Source organism: Panthera pardus, unplaced genomic scaffold (genome assembly GCF_024362965.1).
Source record: "Panthera pardus isolate Hobbes unplaced genomic scaffold, ASM2436296v1 HiC_scaffold_2, whole genome shotgun sequence".
Lineage (NCBI taxonomy): Eukaryota > Metazoa > Chordata > Mammalia > Carnivora > Felidae > Panthera > Panthera pardus.
This window is the reverse complement of record NW_026526765.1, coordinates 114,709,503-114,729,761: the sequence shown is the minus strand read 5'-3', so window position 1 is coordinate 114,729,761 and position 20,259 is coordinate 114,709,503. Positions and strand designations below refer to the sequence as shown.

At 34.7% G+C, this 20,259-nt stretch overlaps 1 protein-coding gene across 3 annotated transcripts in view; it reads left to right on the top strand.

Annotated features, from left to right (window-relative positions):
• The window catches only part of DDX4 (DEAD-box helicase 4), an 82,114-nt gene extending 64,210 nt beyond the window's left edge, over positions 1-17,904 (top strand). For all 3 annotated transcript variants that reach the window (XM_019414268.2, XM_019414267.2, XM_019414266.2), the window contains exons 16-22: positions 2,461-2,590; positions 3,856-4,022; positions 7,814-7,959; positions 15,069-15,168; positions 16,355-16,625; positions 16,775-16,885; positions 17,571-17,904. In XM_019414268.2, the coding sequence (XP_019269813.2) occupies positions 2,461-2,590; positions 3,856-4,022; positions 7,814-7,959; positions 15,069-15,168; positions 16,355-16,625; positions 16,775-16,885; positions 17,571-17,657 (1,012 nt within the window). In that variant the 3' untranslated portion in view covers positions 17,658-17,904. The remainder of the gene's footprint in view (positions 1-2,460; positions 2,591-3,855; positions 4,023-7,813; positions 7,960-15,068; positions 15,169-16,354; positions 16,626-16,774; positions 16,886-17,570) is intronic.
• Positions 17,905-20,259: the final 2,355 nt, after the last annotated feature.

Here is a 20,259-nt window from a genome sequence, read left to right as displayed (position 1 = left end):
GTCTACCCCGTACCCCAGGACTGCCATGTCATTTGCTTGAGCAGTGCAAAATGGAAATGCAGGGTCCTTTGTTCAATAATTATTATGGGGGTCACCTGGGTGGCTCATTCGGTTTGAGCTGCTTTCTGACTCTTGATTTTCACTTGGGTCATGATCCTAGGGTCATGGGATTGAGCTCTACATTGGGCTCCACGCTAAGTGTGGAGCCTGCTTGGGGTTCTCTCTCTCTGTCCCTTTGCCCCTCTCCCCTGCATGTACTCTCTGTCTCTAAAATCATAGAAATGGGAGTGCCTGAGTGGCTCAGTCTGTAAAGCATCTGACTTCGGCTCAGGTCATGATCTCACGGTTTGTGAGTTCAAGCCCTGCATCGGGCTCTGTGCTGATAGCTCAGAGCCTGGTACCTGCTTCGGATTCTGTGTCTCCTCCTGTCTCTGCCCCTCCCCTGCTCATGCTCTGTTTCTCTCTGTCTCTCAATAATAAATAAACATTAAAAAAAATAAAAGTAAAATAATAGAAATTATTAAGAATTTTAAGACCGCATATAGCAGAGCATTAAACCAAGCTAAGGACTCTTCCTATCTTGGGACCCTATGTGACTGCACAGGTTGCACACCTATGAAGCCAGCCTTAACACACGCTTAAGGGGAAAGGGAGTTAGGATCTATATTTGAGGAAAGGGACAAGTATCTTTACTTTTTTACTTAAAAGGCGAAACTACTTTTGGAATGCTTAATAAATTTTCGTTTGTTAATTACACATTGGTGTATACCACTTTATCTAATGGGATGTTAGTGTTGTTTTTATAGGGTTTTTTTTTTTTTTTTTACAGATTTTTATGTAGAAATGGTTATATTTTATTTTCTATGAGTCAGTTTATTTTAAAATGAGAAGAAAAAACTAAAGTTACTAAAAATCCTTTAAAGCCTGAAGAAAGTGGATATATATTGCTTATAACAGTGTTTTTTCTTGATAATCCCCATGTACTGTGTTGCTTTTAGGCTTTTAAATCAAGTAGTAAAAAATAACATTTTATTTATTAACTTTATTAATTTTTTAAAATTTACATCCAAGTTATTTAACACATAGTGTAGTAATGTTTTCAGGAGTAGAATCTAGTGATTCATCACCTACATATAACACCCAGTACTCATCCCAACAAGTCTCCTCCTTTGTGCCCCTTGAACAAATACTATTTTAAAAACAAAAACATATGCATGGTAAATTCAGATAATGGTCATGCACAAATTGAATCTTTGTACCTGGAAATTTGTTGCAACATTATGGCAAAACTGAAAAGTAAATACCTATCAGTCAAGGACTGGTTAAGTTATAGTACACTTAGAATACTAATGGTAATAATGAAGTTATTGAATACTTAGCATTTGCTGAGTTATAAATATTAAATGTGTTATTTTATTTAGGCCTAGCAATAGCAGAAAATAGAATCTGTTTAAAGCAATGAGTTTGTTTAATAAACATAAAATTTTGGGGGTACCTGGGTGGCTCAGTTGGTAGAGAATGAAACTCTTGATCTCAGTGTTGGGAGTTTGAGCCCCATGTGGTGTGTAGAGATTACCTAAGTAAACTTAAAAAAACCCCTACAACATAAAACTGTCCTGCACTCTTGACAACCCTCCCCCCCCCCAACTTATTTAATTCTCCTCTTCAGAGTTAACCACTGTTAACAGTTTCATATGAATTAGTGTAAAAACAGCTGGTGCACACATAGGCACTTTAATCCTTCTTCCAATAAGTGGGTAGTACACTAAGCTGTTGTCACTCTCTTTTTTTAATGGTAAATGTTAATCTGGAACTGTTGCCCTTTCTATGGGAATGCACAAGTATCTCTTGGGATGAGTGCACAAGTATCTCTTCTACTGTTTTGATGCTAAATAGTTGGCAGTGAATATTTATGTAAATTCATCTTTGCCCATTTGTGGCGACATACTTAAAGGGTAAATTCATACATGTGAATTTATTGGGACAAGAGAGAAGTTTTTACAATTTTAATAGAGACTAATTGTGAAAGAGCCTGTCTCATTTTATCCTATTAAGTGTCAGTTTCCCGACACCGTGGCTAACATGGTATTATTACACTTCAGGGAAAATGTTATGTTTGTCTTAATTTGTCTTCCTTTTTAAAGTAATGTTGACCTTAAAAAAAATGTTTAAAAGCCAGTTGTATTTCTTATGAACCACATGTTCATGTTTTTGGTCAATGTTTTTGTGGGTGGTATTGGTGTTTACCATTGTTTTTGAAGAACTGTTGCTTGGATAGATTGCAGATTTTTTTTCATAATTTTTAATTTCTTTTTCAACTTCTTGGGAAGAATTTAATTTTTTTTAGATAATGAGAATGTATTAGTTTTTTTCTTTATGGATTTCTTTTTATAGTTCATTAGAAACAGATGTATAATTTTCACAAAACTGGAAAATAACATTTATTTTTCTTGTAAATAGGACCTGTGTAAGAGCTGTTGTTATATATGGGGGAACCCAGTTGGGTCATTCAATTCGACAAATAGTACAAGGCTGTAATATATTATGTGCTACTCCTGGGAGACTGATGGATATCATAGGTAAAGAAAAGGTAGGCCCTCGAGGGATGACAAAATTGTGGATTAATAATTTTTTTTGTATGGGAAAGGGGAAGAATGGTATATAGAGACATATATATTTATTAGAGTACCCTTTATATGTTAGGCCCCCATCAGAATCTTTGAATGAACTATTACATAATTCTTAAAATAATTCCAACATGAGATAAAAAGTATTTCCTATTTTGTGTTTGAGAAAGCAGTAAGTGATATTATGCAATTTATTTAAAATCCCTCACTTAGCTCTAGTGATAGAGCTAGGGTTAGAACCTGGATCTGACTAGAGTCTATATCCTGTACTCCACTACACAGGGAGAAATGCATTAAATGCTCCCACAGTTTCATATAAGTTATGATGACATATTTTCTTCCTGAATTGTGTACTAGCAATTTTGTTTCCTGTTGAAGCATAGGAGTAATGTTAACCAGGATTATTAAATTTCCAAGTCTTTAAAAAGACATTTTAGAGTTATATATTTAGTGTAGGTATTCCCATACCACAATATTAAATCACTAAATCATTGCTTTAAATTCACGTTCATGAACCTCTTTTGCTTTTTTTAGGCTCTTCTCTAAAGGGGTTACTCAAAATATGGTCTTTCTGCATAAAGATACGATACTTATTCAGACTACCCAGAGAAATCCACTTTGATTTCTCACTTAACATCTTACATGGTTGTGCGACATTCATTTGTTTTCCTTGCAAATGTCTGTTTCTCTTTGTAGTGATAAGTGTTCATGCGAAGAAGGTGAGAGAAGTTTCTCAGTTGTTCCCAAGTGATTACAGAATGGAGAATTTATTAAGAGTTTAAAGCATTAGAAGTAAATTTACCAGTTATAAGACATTTGAATATGTCATGATGTTAGGAAATGTTTCCTTACATTTAAGAATCTGACTTTATCAGATAATAAGATGTAGATCTGTGAGGTCCACTATGGTAGTTAGCCACATGTGGCTGTAAACATTTAAAAAGGATATAAAATGAAAAATTTTGGTTTTTAGGCATACTAGCCACAGTTCAAGTGCTTAATAGCCGTATGAGGCTAGTAGCTAACATGTTAGTGAAGATCAAGAATTGTTAATAAACATTTAAACAGTACTAGTGTTACGAACCAAAACAATTCTCATCGTTTTATGCATTGATTTCTACTTTTCATTCTTAAGAATAAATCAGTAGTTGGAATTGTGGACACATTTTAGTTTAATGTATTGACTAATATGCATTTTCTGCTCTAACCCTTGAAAATATCCTTAAAGATTGGTCTCAGACAAGTCAAATATTTAGTTTTGGATGAAGCTGATCGCATGCTGGATATGGGTTTTGGACCAGAAATGAAGAAGTTAATTTCCTGCCCAGGAATGCCATCAAAGGAACAGCGTCAAACCCTTATGTTTAGTGCAACTTTTCCAGAGGCAATTCAAAAGTAAAATTTTTTTCTTCTTAAAAATAATTGTTATGCACATAAATGGCTTTATGAAAGGAAAAGCAATGTGACTGTATGATTTTTAAGAGTATTTTTAAAATTTAAGGTAACAAAGGTAGTTTAAGAAGTGGATGTATTCCTAAAAACTTAACTGCGTTTTTCATTGTTTGTAACCTTTATCCCTGGCTTTGCCACACTTTAAAAAATTTGTAACATTTTATTAAAGTGTGTGTGTGTGTGTGTGTGTGTGTGTGTGTGTGTGTGAGATTACACAGCACCTAGATAGGATTTAATAAGTGCTTACTCAGTGAAGTTATTTTTTGTGTCTTGAAACCAAAATTGTAGAGCTTGCAAAAATTGGGCCTTTTGTAGAAAATTCACATACCAACTGTTGACACATATTGAGTATCTTACTGTATATGGTTTGGTGAATTCTGAGATGAGGATGACACATCCCTTGTAGATGATGTGTTCCTTCTAGAGTTCTAACTCTTCTTCCTGCTTGCTGATCCCTTGGCCCTAGGGAGCCTGAAGTGTCTCAACAGCAACTTCTTAGCTTGTCATTTAGTTAGACTCCTGCATATTTACTCTGATAGAACTTTTCTTTCTTTGGGAACCAAGACCTCCACACCTGCAGAATCTGTGGCTGTGGGTGGGACAGGAAACACAGTTTCAAATATGAGTCACAGGGAGCAATGGTAAGTGGACCACTCTTGCTTTGCATGCCTTGCTCTCAGACCCAATGTACCATATAAGGATTTCTGGTTGAAAGTACCATGCCCTGTTGAATCATGTGCCATATTCAGAAAGAAACACTTCCAAGCACTTGTTTAAGTGGATGTTCCACTTTCTGTTAGCCTGGCAGCATCTCACTGTTGTCATGTGATATGACCTGTAGACGTTATGGTTATGGGCCTGCTCTGTCACTTATTATTCTGTGAAGTGGGTCTCCTGGCCTGATAGAGTCTTACATGGGATGAAATACTTCACAAGCCACAAGTTAGTGGTGCTGGCTATTGATTTGTTTTACTTAATAGATGATTTAAAAAGTCTTTGTGTAAAGTTAAAACGAGCTCTTTATTGGGGGAAAAAATCTTAAATCATAAGAGAGCATTTGACCAGTTAGGATTTTTTCTTTCTTAGTGGTACATAAAATAATAGTTTCTTATAATAACTGGTGTCTTAAAACTTGAAAGGTGGTATCTGTATTTCCCTTATCGCCTTTGCAATTAATAATAAGTAGATAATTACCTACCTAAATAGCAGGTAATATTCTGCCTATATGTTTTTTTATTCATCCTGAAATAGGAAGGTATTTGAATGTTGGCTAGCCAGAATGACTAATGTGTACTGTCATCAGTAATATTTGTGAGGGCTTTTTATGAGCCATATTTGAGTATAAGTCCTGGGTATGTAGGGTAAACAGTAGAGTCCCTCACCTTGAGGGACCTTGCCCATTATTCTGTCTAAAGTCCAATGTTATCATTCTACATATTCACTGAACTATTGCAGTATCCATTTCCTTGGCTGATGTTTCTTTCTGTAACTGTCCCCAATTTATTACCTGTATCCTTAATCTCTCTTCGGATTGCCAGACTTGCGGATTTAACTCTTCAGGAGTATTTTATTCTTAGATGAATTACCTGTAAGGTTCACTATGTCCAAAATGGAAGCTCTTCTTCAATGCCCTCTTTCCTGTTCAGTTTTCCTTACTGGCCTTGTTGTCTTTCCAAGCCCAAATCCTTTCAATCATCTTGATTGCTTTAATATATTCTTTTAACTTTATGCCCTTCAAAAACAGTCATTTTGGCAGTTATCTCTAAAATATTTCAAATCAGTTTCTTCTGTTTCCCACCTTAATTTAAGTCCTTTTCACTTTTCTCTCTGCTCGTTGTCAGTAGCTTTCTAACCTGTCCTCCCTGACTCTAATCTCAATTTTATGTCAGTAATAATTCCAAAATAAAGTTTTAGGTTTTTTTTAGACATTTATTCAAAATAAGCCCTCCTGTGTCTTCCCATTTCCACAGACTAACCAGATTTCAAAGTGTACATATGATCAAATCTTTGCTTTTTCTGCTACTTTATTACCTGGAATTGTATATTTCTTTTCTATTAAAACTATTTCTTGTTGGCTGAGCAAGCCAAATTCCATACTTCCTCATTATTTTTTCTTGTTTCTCCTTTCTTTTTAGAATGTCTTTCCCTAGTCATCACTATTATACATTCTTGCTTGCTGCTGCTTAGATCTAGCTCAGTACTTGAAGACTCTTGGAAATACACATCACTTCATCCATTTCTTGCCATTGTATTTGTCAAGAAACTATTTTAAACACTTGGCACATTTTTTTGAATATGGTAAATGTTTAAACTGGAATATGAAAATATATTAAATACTAAAACGTTTATTTTTTTAATTTTCAAAAATTTTTAAAAATATTTACTGTCAAATTTTGTCAAATTGGCTAACATACAGTGTGTACAGTGTGCTCTTGGTTTTGGGGTAGATTTTCATGGGTAATTACTTACATACAACACCCAGTGCTTATCCCAACAAGGGCCCTCCTCAGTGCCCATCACCCATTTTCCCCTCTCACCCCTCCCCCATCAATCCTCACTTTGTTCTCTGAAATACTGAAATGTTTTATATATGATTATGCAATATTAAAAAATGTTATATACTTAAAAATGTAGTAATTATTTTTTATATAACTATATTTACCTTACTTGATGTGAGCATCTCAGTGGCAGAAACTATCATATTCATCTTTGTATTCCCAGTACCTTGTATCATGTATGCCTGACACAGACACACAATTAATGTTTTAGTGAATGAAAAAAATATGATGGAAAGTAATGAACTATAGATGGTTTTAAGATTTGTGCTTGATAGGGTGCTTGATTCTTTAAGGAAGGACTTCAAAAAGAAGCTTTTCTTTTTCTTTTATGGTAACAGCAGGTGAAGAGAAAGAAGCAGTAATGATTTATTAAGATTCTGGATATGCTTTGCTCATGAGATTTTCATGAGACTGCTAAGAAGTAGGGACTGCTAAATGGGACAGAGGAGGACTGATGATAGATTTGGCCCTCCTCCTTAATCACAGAAAAACTCAGTTCTTTGCCAGTTCCCTTTCTCCTCTTCCTCTGTCGCTGGATGATTTAAAGCAGGCCTTAATTGTATGCTGTCTGTGAGTTATGTGTGTGTCCACATGCTGATATCCTCAGCGTTTGGGGTGACCATACACAGCCTGATGTGACCTAGCCTCTAGGCCCTTCACCTCCTGTCTCATTTTTTTGCTCAGACATGCTGTATAAATGCTACAATTTTTTGTATGTGTCATGACATGAAAAGCACTGACCTAAGGTCTGGTTTGCTGATAATTGTTCAAAGCATAGTAGTTTAACAAGTAATATTTTCAGAAAACAACTTTTAGCAATAACATACATGAAAGCATTAGTGAAGGACAGAATTTTTGCCCTAGGCTTGCATTTCAGTTTGTAACAAAAATTCCTATTTGTTGTAGTCTGATCCTTTAGCATACTTTTCTATTGTTATATACACATTTTAAATAGTTTTGCATGGCCACGTTTCACTAAGTTATTTAGTATTTTACAAAATCTTAATGTTTTATACTGATCTTTGGAATTAGTACTTGCATGATGTAAGTTATCTACCTTGTTATAGTTGTTATAATCTGTCTAATTAACATTAAATAACACTTGGAATAATTCAGTGAATATTGTGAGTGTTAATGGAAGAGGATAAGTTAAGGAGTAATTTTTTGTCTTTGAAGGTTGGCTGGGGAGTTTTTAAAGTCGGATTATTTGTTTGTTGCTGTTGGACAAGTGGGTGGAGCATGTAGAGATGTTCAGCAGACCATTCTCCAAGTTGGCCAGTACTCAAAAAGAGAAAAACTTGTCGAAATTCTGCGAAACATAGGTATCTTACATTGATACTATTTTTTTGTCATAATTTTGATTTTTAAAAAATGCTTAATTTTTAAATTACTCTAAAAATTGTTTGGTATGGGTTTTTAAATAAGTGCGTTTTCATTATTTCCTCTTTCTCTAAAGCTTTCTTTATAAAAGGCTTTATGATTTAGTTTCCTCTGTAAATTATATAGCAGTTTAATCTTTTCTTCATAAAGATTAAAAAAAAGGATTTGAGACTTGAAATATGTGACTAAGAACTATTCCAGGAGGGGCGCCTGGGTGGCTCAGTCGGTTAAGCGTCTGACTTCGGCTCAGGTCACAATCTCGTGGTATGTGAGTTCGAGCCCCGCGTCGGGCTCTGTGCTGACTGCTCAGAGCCTGGAGCCTGCTTCAGATTCTGTGTCTCCCTCTCTCTCTGACCCTCCCCCATTCATGCTCTGTCTCTCTCTGTCTCAAAAATAAATAAACGTTAAAAAAAAAATTTAAAAAAAGCTATTCCAGGAGAAATACATATATTTTTCATTGTAAGAAATAAAAAAGCCTCCTTTACATTAAACTCCATTTTCTTCACCCTGAGTTATTTTTACTTCATAGTTTTTGCTTCCAAAATATTTCTATAATTGTAGATTCAAAAAATTTTAGAGCTGAAGGGAACTTTAAACATCTGGTTCTGGTTTTTACAATAGTGATGAGAAATTTCTCACCCCCCCCAAATAATTTTTATAGAAAGTCGTATTTCTTTGAGTTGGGCTTAGTTTGTGCCGAAAAATAAAACTTTTTAATATTGCTATCTTATTTATCATTTTTTTCATTATAGGACCTACTTTATTACTGAGAAAAAATGTTTTATTTTTTCCACCATATGTAGCAAAATTTATTTTCCTTTTTTAAAAAATCTTAGTTTTAACATATAGTGCAATATTGGTTTCAGGAGTAGAATTCAGTGATTGATCACAGCAAGTGCCCTGTTTGGTACCCAGTAATATTATTTTAATTTCTTCTTCTTACCTCACAGACTAAGTGTACTTACATGCTATATATTCCCCCTCCCCTTCTTCATTTTAGTTTCAATTTGAATGTCACTGTTGAGATGGAGGAATGAGGAGAGGACAGGAAACCATCTAATTTCCAACAATGAGGAGGAAAAAAAAGTTGACTTAGAAAACACTTTAAAAAAAATTTTTTTTAATGTTTATTTATTTTTGAGACAGAGAGAGACACAGCATGAGCAGGGAAGGGGCAGAGAGAGAGGGAGACACAGAATGTGAAGTAGGCTCCAGGATCTGAGCTGTCAGCACAGAGCCCGACGCGGGGCTCGAACTCACGGACCGTGAGATTGTGACCTGAGCCAAAGTCCGACTGAGCCACCCAGGCACCCCTAGAAAACACTTTTAAAGTCTTCTATTCTTCAGTTTCCACTAAGTCTTAAAAAAACACAAAACTTTTTAAAACCAAATGCTCATCATGAGTTGGAGAAATTTTACTGGTTTGCTTCATCCAGTGTTTCATAAATACAGTTGCTATTTCTGTTTTTATTACTCCTTCTATAGTCTCACTTATGTTAATTATAACTTTTAACCATAGTAACTTCTGTTTCATAGAGGAAACTGGAGGCAGGAATGGGCATTTGAGAGATGTCAGACATAAGTGTTGTAGCTGACTACCAGAGCTCATGAACTTTTTTTTCACTTTTTTTTTTTTAGTGTTTATTTTTGACAGAGAGAGCGAGCGAGCATGCACAAGCAGAGGAGGGGCAGAGAGAGAGGGAGACACAGAATCCGCAACAGGCTCCAGGCTCTGAGCTGTCAGCGCAGAGCTTGACGCAGGGCTCGGACTCACCAACAGTGAGATCATGACCTGGGCCAAAGTCGGATGCTTAACTGACAGAGCCACCCAGGTGCCCCTCATGAACTTTTTATACTACTTTTTTACGGCACACTTTGTTAAAGTATGAAAGTGCTGCAAATTTTTAAGTGGCAAAAATGAACATGTTTATTAACATGCCTCAAAGATATTGCATATGAAAAATAAGCAAAAGAACATGAAATTAGGTTTAGTAATTAATATGTGAGAATTCTAGTGATCACTAATTTACTCAATATAATCTACTCTTTTAAGTTACCTAAAGCTGAAGATGTTGGATATTATTTTCAGGATGACATTATGCAAAATATAAATACTGTTGAATAATGAATCAATTTACTGAACACAAGCTTGTTTTTATACTTTTAAGTCTTTAAAAAATTTTTTTTATTTTTGAGAGAGTGTAAGTGTGTGTGGACAGAGAGAAAGGGAGACAGAATTTGAAGTAGGCTTCATGGTTAGAGCTGTCAGCACAGAACCTGACGTGGGGCTAGAACCCACAAACCATGAGATCATAACCTGAGTCAAAGCTGGACCTTAATCGACTGAGGCCCTATGTTGTTATGCTCTTAAACATTATGGAGAATATTAGCTTATTTGGGTGGCTAACCTACATAGGCTAAGGAAAACCCAACTAAAATAAGGTGTTTGTATTATGCTTAAAACTGATAAATCAGAGAAAAGATGTGTGTTTTTTTAAACTGAAGTTATTAAATTAGTCTTGAGTTTATCAAAGATTTCACTTATGTGTACTTGTAATCTTAAATGTTTGAGATTTAATTCCTGTAGGAAGATTTTTTTTCAAAAACAGTTCAGTTTTAGAAATTCAGTTTTGTTATTCTCTCGGAATTTTAGGAATGTTTGCTTCTGTAAATTATTTTTCTGTTTTATTTAACTCAGTAAACCAAATCAGAATTAATTTGATAGACCTATAAGACACTTTTTAAAAGATGCTTTAATAGACTTTTATAAGTTATTTTTTTTTCTAGTTTTGCTTCTCCCCTCTTCCTATTTTCTCCTTCTGCAGCAGTAATTAGATAATATTAGATCTTGTTCTGTCCTCCATATTTTGTAACCTCATTTTCATATTTTCTACTTGTTCTGGGTTGTATTCTAGATAGTCTGGGTAGTTATTCAGATTTACCATCACTTTTGCAGAAACTGGTACTGGTACAGTGTATATGTATAGTTCTCTGCCATTTTGCTACCTGGGTGCATTTGTGTAATTACCACCAACATCAAGATCCAGAGCTACTACCTCACCACAAAGATATCCCTTGTGCTGTTTTTATAGCATACCCACCACTCCTACCCTCACTGCCTATCCCTATGTCCTCACAACCACTAATCTGTTTTCCATCTTTATAATATTATAATTTCAAAAATACTATGTAAATGGAATCATGCATATATGACCTTTAAAATAGGTTTTTCCTTTTGCTGTAATGCCCTTGAGGTCATCAAGTTGTTGTGTCAGTGGTTGATTTCTTTGTATTGCTGAGGAGTATTCCATGGTATGGATATATTTGTATTTTTGGTTCTTAGCCCTTCTGTCAATTTTATTCCTTTTAATTGTTAAATTTATACCATTTAGGTTCATTGCAATTATTAGAGGTTAGAGCTTAATCATTTCATTTTTTTTAATGTTTGTGCCATAGAACATTTATTTTTATGTGTGCCAGTAAACATGAAGAAGTTAGGTTTGATTTTACAAGACTCTGAAAAGGACTAAGTTCAGATTCGTCCATGACATTTGCCTATTTTTTTTTCTTTTTTATTTCTTATTTTTAGTTATTTTTAAATTTTTGTCCAAGTTACTTAGCAGATAGAGCAATAATTTCAGAAGTAGAATCCACTGATTCATCCCCTACATACAACACCCAATGCTCATCCCAGCAAGTGTTTTCCTTAATGTCCCTTACCCATTTAGCCCATCCCCCAGCCCACAACCCCTCCAGTAGCTCTGTTTGTTCTCTATATTTAAGAGTCTATTATTAAACCATTTCTATCTTCTTTTTGTTCCTTCTGTTTCTCATTTCTCTGTTGTTGTCTTCCTAGAATGTTTTTTAGAATTCAGTTTTGATTTTCCTACTTTTTTGAGTTTTTAAGTATATCTTAGCATAGCTTTGTTAGTGGTTGCTCTCAAGGCATTACACTGCACATAAATAATCACAGTGTGTCAGTACTGTTGTCTGTGTTGTGTCAGTTTGAGTGAAGTATAGATACCTTATCTCCCTTTGTGTTCCTTTATCCTCCCTTATTTATTTATTTACTTTTTTTTTTTTTTTCCATAATAGTAAGTGTATTCTTTAATCCCAGTCACCTATTTCACCCATTCATTCCCCACCTACTTCCCCTCTGGTAACCATCATTCTTTTCTCTGTAGTTAAGAGTCCTTCTTGATTTTTTTTTTCTCTTTTTTTCCCCCCTTAGCTTGTTTGTTTTGTTTCTTAAATTCCACATATGAGTGAGATCACATAGTATTAGTCTTTCTCTGTCTTATTCGGCTTAGCGTTATACTCATTAGCTCCTTCCACGTCATTGCAAATGGCAAGATTTCTTTTTTATGGATGAATAGTATTCCATGGTATGTATATACCACATCTTCTTTATCCATTAATCAATGGACAACTTGAGTTGCTTCCATAGTTTGGATATTGTAAATAATGCTGCAGTAAGCATAGGGGTACATGTATCCTTTTGAATTAGCATTTCTGTAATTTGTGGGTAAATACCCAGTAGTACAATTAATGGATTGTAGGGTAGTCCTATTTTTAATTTTTGAGCAACCTCCATACTCCATACTGTTTTTCACAGTGGCTGCACGAGTTTGCATTCCCACCAATGGTGAAAGAAGGTTCCTTTTTCTCCGCATCTTTACCAATACCTGTTGTTTCTTTTGGTTTTGATTTTAGCCATTCTGACAGGTGTGAGGCTTTTTAAAGAGGCTTTAAGAGATGTTGTAATTTAATTTTTTAATATTCTCCACAAGGTATTAACATAATTATTACATATAATAAAAAAATCCTTTCTGAATTACACATAAAGTGCTTTAGTTCTACCGCTTTAAGCCACAGTTCTACCACTTAACTTTCTGGGGTTAAGAATGACCCCAGAACTACAGAGAATTGCAATCTAGCTACTATTCTATTAGGAGAATAGTAGAATCTATTAGAATTATTTTTAGATTCTTAGTTGATTTTTACTTAGCTCACAATGGACTAACAAAATGGATACTCCATCACTTCTCACTCAACAGAATAGAGATTTATAATTCATCTGTTTATAGAGATCACTGAATGGTCTGATCATAAAGCTAAATTTGCAATTATTGCTATCACCAGTGGTAGTATGACCTATTGTCTGAACTAGAACAAATACAAAATCATTAGGAAGAATTCTAGAGAAAGTCAGAGTTAAATTCTTATTGCCACTGGGATTCATACTGAAAACGAAGAAAAGAGATCAGGGCTTAAGTTGCTCAAGAGTGTTAAGTACTTGATACTATCAGTTGTATCAGTTTTGGCTTTGGGCATCTTATTGGATGACTTCCAAAACTGTGGAAAAATAACTATTCTAATAATATGAAAATGACTATATCTCGAAGATTTAACTGATTTATTACTGTAGGAATCACTTGCCCTTTGATTTTTCTGCTTGATTTTTAACAGGTCTGAGAGTTAATGAAACACCACCTCTGAGCCTTTTTTTCTTATAGATCTCCTATTTCAGTTAATGTTAGTTCTGTTTTTCCAGTTACTCAGACACAGTCTTGGTAGTCCGCCTTCATTTCTTTCTTTAACTGCATATATAATTTCTGTTAGCAAAATCGTTTTGGTTCTAACATCAGAATTTATTCAGAATCCATTAAGTCCTTAGTTAAAACAAAGACCAGATCTTGTCACTTCTTTGTTCAAAACTTAGTGGCTTCCCTTCTCAAAATGAAGAAGTTTTTTTTCAATGGCCTTCACGACTCTGTGTGACACAGCTGCCATTACTTCTCTGTCTTCATGTTCTGCTGTCTCTTGCTCACCCCACTCCAGCCAGACTCCTCATTGCTGTTCCTCACACGTGCCAAGCACGTTTCTCCCTCATAGCCTTGTTCCTTGTTACTTGCTGTTCCCTCTACCCAAAATGTAGGGGTCACATGAGGGCCCCTGTGTGTGTGTGTGTGTGTGTGTGTGTGTGTGTGTTAGCACATAACTCCCATGTCTCTTAGCCTTTCCTTCATATTTGTCCTTCCCTGTGCCTTGATGTTCTTCCCCAAGTATCTCAGTAGTTTATTATTTTATTCTTAGTTCTACTTAGATGTCATCTAATTAAAAAGGGTACATCTAAAGTAGCCCTCTTGGGACTCTATTTATCCTTGTGGGTTTTTTTTTTTTCCATTTTAGGGCTTATTACATAATATTTATTATTTGCATCTCCACAATGAGAGCAGGGGCTTTGTTTTCTTTGCAGTATTTCCAACACCTGGAATAGTGACTGGCATCTCTTAGGCACTAAATATTTGTTGAATAAATGAAGCCAACTAATAGGGAAATGAGGGAGAAGAATTATGAACAGTAATACAGTCTTCTTTCCGTTAAGGCTATAAGTTACCTTCTTTCCTCTCCAACATAGGGAGATTCCTTGTGTGAAAAAATCTCTGGCTCATGCTTGAAGTTCTACCAATTAAATTCTTTAAGCTAACTGGTAAATATTTTTGACTCATAAAATCCTAGGATAAAGTCACTTAGTTTTTTTGATAAATAATACCTTGGAAATAAAAGGGTTTGAATTAACAGAGAATGTTGAAACACAGAATGTTGCGGAATTTGTCAGCCTTGGGTTGGATGCCTTATAAATTGGGCAATCAAGGCAGAATGCAAGATTGGATTATCTCGGGAGGTAAGGAGCAAAGGCATTAATTTAATGAGTGGGAAATGAAGGTCCTGAGATGAATTTGGAACTGCCAAAAGTTGGCAGGTAGATACCATTTATCTTGCCCTTAGTCAGCTTTTTGGTGTTGGCCTGGGAGGGCAAAGGGCAAGCTCATTTTTTTAGTCCCTAAAGTAGAAAACAGTTCTGATACTTTATCTTTGACATTCATTCATTCAGGAAATATTTGGGCTGCTGTTACCTACCAGGCCTGGTCTTGGTCTTGGAAATACAGTGATGGATGAGACTATTTCCTACTAATACCTCCTGGCTTTTTTTTCCTTTTCCTAATTTCATAGTTTCTGTGTTTATCACTGTTTCATTGTCTTGTAGGTGATGAAAGAACTATGGTTTTTGTTGAGACTAAGAAAAAAGCAGATTTTATTGCTACTTTCCTTTGTCAAGAAAAAATATCAACAACAAGTATTCATGGGTGAGTAGATTAATACGATTTCATAGTAGGGAGGTGACACTTGTATTTGTCATTTGCTAAGAAATAGCAGTGCGTGTAACTGACATGACATAATCCTAAGATTGGGATTCAGAATTCTCAAGATCTAAACTGTTAGTCATTTTAAGTTTTTATAAGAACTAAGAGGTGGGGATGGGTGAGTTAAAGGTTTGTCTTGGACTCCTCATCATGAGGAGTGGTAACTTCTCAAGAGAACTCAGTAAGTTTTTCTCTTCTGCTGAATCCAATCTTTCTCTTGCTTGAAATTTTTTATTGAAGTGCATAAAAATGTCATATGAGCACAACTTCATTGACACTTTACTCATGGATCTGAAATACTAATGAATATACAGAATTTTGAGATTATAGTTAAACAATTTTTTTGAGAAAACATTCTAATCAAATAGTTGTGTATTGTCAAGACAAGTACGAGATTAATAGGTGAGATTTAATGTTTGTCACACTTGTTAAAAAATTTTTTTTAAAGTTTATTTTTTGAGAGAGAGAGCGCACAAGTGGGGGAGGGACAGAGAGGGAGGAGGACAGAGGATCCAAAGCAGGCTCCACATTGACAGCAGAGAGTCCAATGTGGAGTTCAAACTCAAGAAATGTGAGATCATGACCTGAGCTGAAGTCAGATGCTTAACTGACAGCTGCTCAGATACCCTGATGTTTGTTTGTCTGACCTAAATTTGTGTTGTAGCACTCTGTACTACCTTTGTTACCTTACTTCATGTGCAAATGAGGATAATTGTTCCACCCTCAAAGTATTACTGTGAGAATTAAATAAAATGATGGCTTGAAAAAAATTAGTATAATACCTGGTATGTAAGAAGTAGATAGCAATGTTGATTGCTGCTATTTTTACTGTTACTGAAAACATGTTGAACTTGAATGGTTCATTGTAGTAATTTTTTTAATGTTTGTTAATTTTAGAGAGAGCACATGTGAGCAGGAAAGGGCCAGAGAGAGAGGGGGGAGAGAGAATCCCAAGTAGGCTCTGTACTGTCAGTGCAGAGCCTGATGTGGGGCTCAAAATCATGAACCGTGAGATCATGACCTGAGCAGAAATCCAGAGTCAAACACTTAACCGACTCAGACACCTAGACACCCCCACTGTAATAATTTTTTAAGAGCTGTCCTGACACATGCTTTCTTTGATTTCTAGTGATCGAGAACAGAGAGAGAGAGAGCAAGCTCTGGGAGATTTTCGCTGTGGAAAGTGCCCAGTTCTTGTTGCTACTTCAGTAGCTGCCAGGGGGCTGGATATTGAAAATGTTCAACATGTTATCAATTTTGATCTTCCTTCTACCATTGATGAATATGTTCATCGAATTGGACGTACTGGTCGTTGTGGAAATACTGGCAGAGCTATTTCCTTTTTTGATCCTGAATCAGATAACCATTTGGCACAGCCTTTAGTGAAAGTACTGTCAGATGTAAGTTTTAAATGTTTAAAACTGAATGGATATTATTCTATCATTGAAAGTAGACCTTGTATATCTATGTATATTGAGGAAAAGTAAACTGCTGTAATCTTTGAGACTAGATGCATATTGAATATGAAGTTAATAATTTCTTTTTTTAGGCTCAACAGGATGTTCCTGCATGGTTGGAAGAAATTGCCTTTAGTACATATGTTCCTGCCTTCAGTGGTAGTGCAAGAGGAAATGTATTTGCATCAGTTGATACTAGAAAGGTTAGTTGAGGGGAAAAATTTAGAACTTGGCTTCCAGTTACTCTTTGTGAATGTTGTAGTTAATATTGTGAAGTAACAATAACGTTTAATAATTATCTTGTCATTTTTTATACTTAAAAGTTTAATATTTCTTAAAGTTTTATGTATGTATGTATTTTTGGTCTTAAAAGTGAGGAATAATATAACCTTTCAATTCACGCTCAAACATCCCTCCTTTCTCAAATTTGCTGGCATTTACAGCTCCTTTGGATTCTTCTGAATTTCCTGTAAGAATTCCTTGTTTTTAGAGTTCTGACAGTATTATTAAGTAAGACAGAATACTAGAGATAGTGAATTGCATGTCCTTTTTGATGTGTCTGTTTATAGGCAGCACCACTTTTATACAGCAACAGTGAATGCACTAACCATTAAATATTTATGCTTATTTATTAAGGTATAGAGCTTTCAGTTTTTCCATCTGCCAAAACTACTGATTAAAGAAAGATTTTCTTGAAATATTTTGTGTAATTTAGACTACCCAGTTTCATATGGGCCTTTATCAAATGGATTAAATTTAGTGAGAATCCAGTCTTTTATATTTTTTGGGAAAACATGGTGGGAAGTTTGAGTACCTTCTCTGAGTCTGGGAATGTAATTTGAGAGATATCATAAAATTAAATCTTTCTTTCTTTCTTTCTTTTTAAAGAATTACCAGGGCAAGAATACTTTGAACACAGCAGGGTTTTCTTCTTCACAAGCTCCCAATCCAGTAGACGATGAGTCATGGGATTAAAGCTAAAACATCCTTCAAGTTTGTGGTACAGTTTTGATGCAGAGAAGAAAATAGTTTTGATTTTTGAGTTTAACAGAAGTGCAAAACCTGACACACTATTATCTTCTGTCCTTCTGTTCTTATTCCTACCCTTAAAAAAAAATTCTTGCTGACTAGTTATGTGAAATACTAAAAATTAACAACATTGCAGTTACTGATATAAATGGTGTTAACTGGAAAGATTAAAGCATTCTGAATGTCTTGCTTATTTCTAGTGTATTCTTCAGGGGTTTTAAACATGTTTCATGTCTAAATACATAGTCTTAGTGTGGTGTTTATTGATCCTAAAACAAGCAGTAGGATTTATGACAAACTTTTGTTTAGAAACTGAGTCTCCTTTTTTTGCTTAAAAAGGAGCTTTTAAAGCAATAGTGTGTCACTGAAATATGGTAACATGATTTTCATGTAACAGACAGTGAAAGACATAAGCCTTTGAAGGTGATTTTGACTTTAGGTCATCACATATGTGATGAAAATGGTTAAATGCAATGTGAACTCTGTACACAATTACGTAACAAATGTTTGTTTTTACTCTGTACAGACTTTCCTTGAAAATAAAGGATGAAACACTTTGCCCCCTTAGTTTTCTAACAGCATTTAAAATTTTTCTTTGTTGCATATCATAGTTCTCCTGTATTTTGAAATTTTGAGCCTTGTAAAACCAATGAAGTGAACAAGGTATTACATAAATTAAATATTAATGTATGATATACATTCATACACAAATAGTGAAAATCATTATTTGAACTCAAACTATATCAACAAAAAACAATACTGTTCACTTTTGCCACAATTTTTTGATATTTTAAGAACAATGAGGGAAAGAATCTTTTTTTTCATTTACTAATATATATCTTAAATATGTCTAGAATGTAAGTAGTTCTTAATCATTAAGTAAATGAACCAAAACATTAAGACATGGAACAAGTAAGAATTAGGGAGACAAAAAATTAACCATTACAAATGTTTGTTATCATTAACTTAAAATATCCAAAGCAACATGTCCTCAACATATATCTTGTTACATGAATTTGGTTTATAATTAAGGCATCACACATGAAAAGAGAAGGTCTGTTTAACACATGTTTTTAGGATTAGTTAGATACCTACCCCATGCCATATTCAACATCAGTTCCATGTGCATTACTAAAAGTTAGAACTACAAAAAATACAGTTAAGTATGAAAGCTTTGAATTGGGGATGAGAGTTGAATTTAAACTCAGAAGTCAGAAATCCCAAAGGATTTGTGCACAAAAGGATCAGTTGCTTATTTAACGAGTAAACAACAAAGAAAAATATGACAATGATTACAGTGACTACAATGTATTATCAGTGAGTAGTTCATGATAATGTGGATATGTAGGAATACCTTAGAGGAATGCACAAAGAACAAACAGACAACTCAAGGGAAGTTCAAGTAATGAAAATATGGGGAATATTTAACATGTACTGTGTAATCTCATTTCTGGGAAAGGTTAAATTAAGGAAAGCATTGGTGTCATTACTCATAGTACCTGTGTGTCTTAATTTTCTCCTCCAGTTTGTTTTGTTTACAAAGGGTATTTACAGGCCATTTGTCTTTTTTGTTTGTTTCTTTTTTTAAATGTTTTATTTATTTCTGAGAGAGAGAGTGTGTGTGCAAGCAGGGGAGGGGAAGAGAGAGAGAGGGAGACACAGAATCTGAAGCAGGCTCCAGGATCACAGAGCCTGATGCAGGACTGGAACCCACAAACCGTGAGATCATGACGTGGGCTGAATCCGGACACCCAACCGATTGAGCCACCCAGGCGCCCCTTTTTTCTGTTTCTTGAAAGAGCTTTTGGTCATACCTGGCCTGATTGCTTTAAAAATATTTTTGAATTTGCATGATTTGTCAAATTACCATAATAGCATTACTGAATCAGTATAAAAAAGGAAATAAAATTGTACCAGTTACAGTATCATTACAAACCCACTGTTAATGTCCCCATGTTCAATTACTTTCTGCATTTCTAGGTATAAATTTGAATGATTTCTTTAAAATACATCAAAGTAACAGGTACAGGTATGATTAGAAAATGCTATTGAAGAGTTTATAATAGGAAGAAGTATTCTGCCTCTTTCTTTCAAATTGCTATTTCACATCCCATGTTCAATGGTCTTTCACCATTTCTGGTAGTTGGTATCATATGTTTTATTTTTATCTCACCAAGCTGAGATTTCTCTTGGCTTTCTGTATAATAGGTAAAGATTTAACTGACCTCAGTCTTCTTGGGTAATTTTAATATAGTTATAAGTATACTTTGTGAGGTGATGGTGAAGTCACCCTTTCTCTTCTCTCTGTTAGGGCTTTTACAGTGTATCAACTTCAAACTGTACATTAACATTTCCAGAGTTAACACTTCCACTCTATTCTAATAACCATAAAGTTTCTCTTTTATATTTATATGTTGGTTCTAAAATTGGAAATCAACAGGCAGGGTTTACATAAATAAAAACTTAAAAAATAAGAAAAACAGAGGAAAATATTGTTTGCTGAATGGACCAATTAACACAGTTTGATTTCCTTTTTTAAAATTTATTT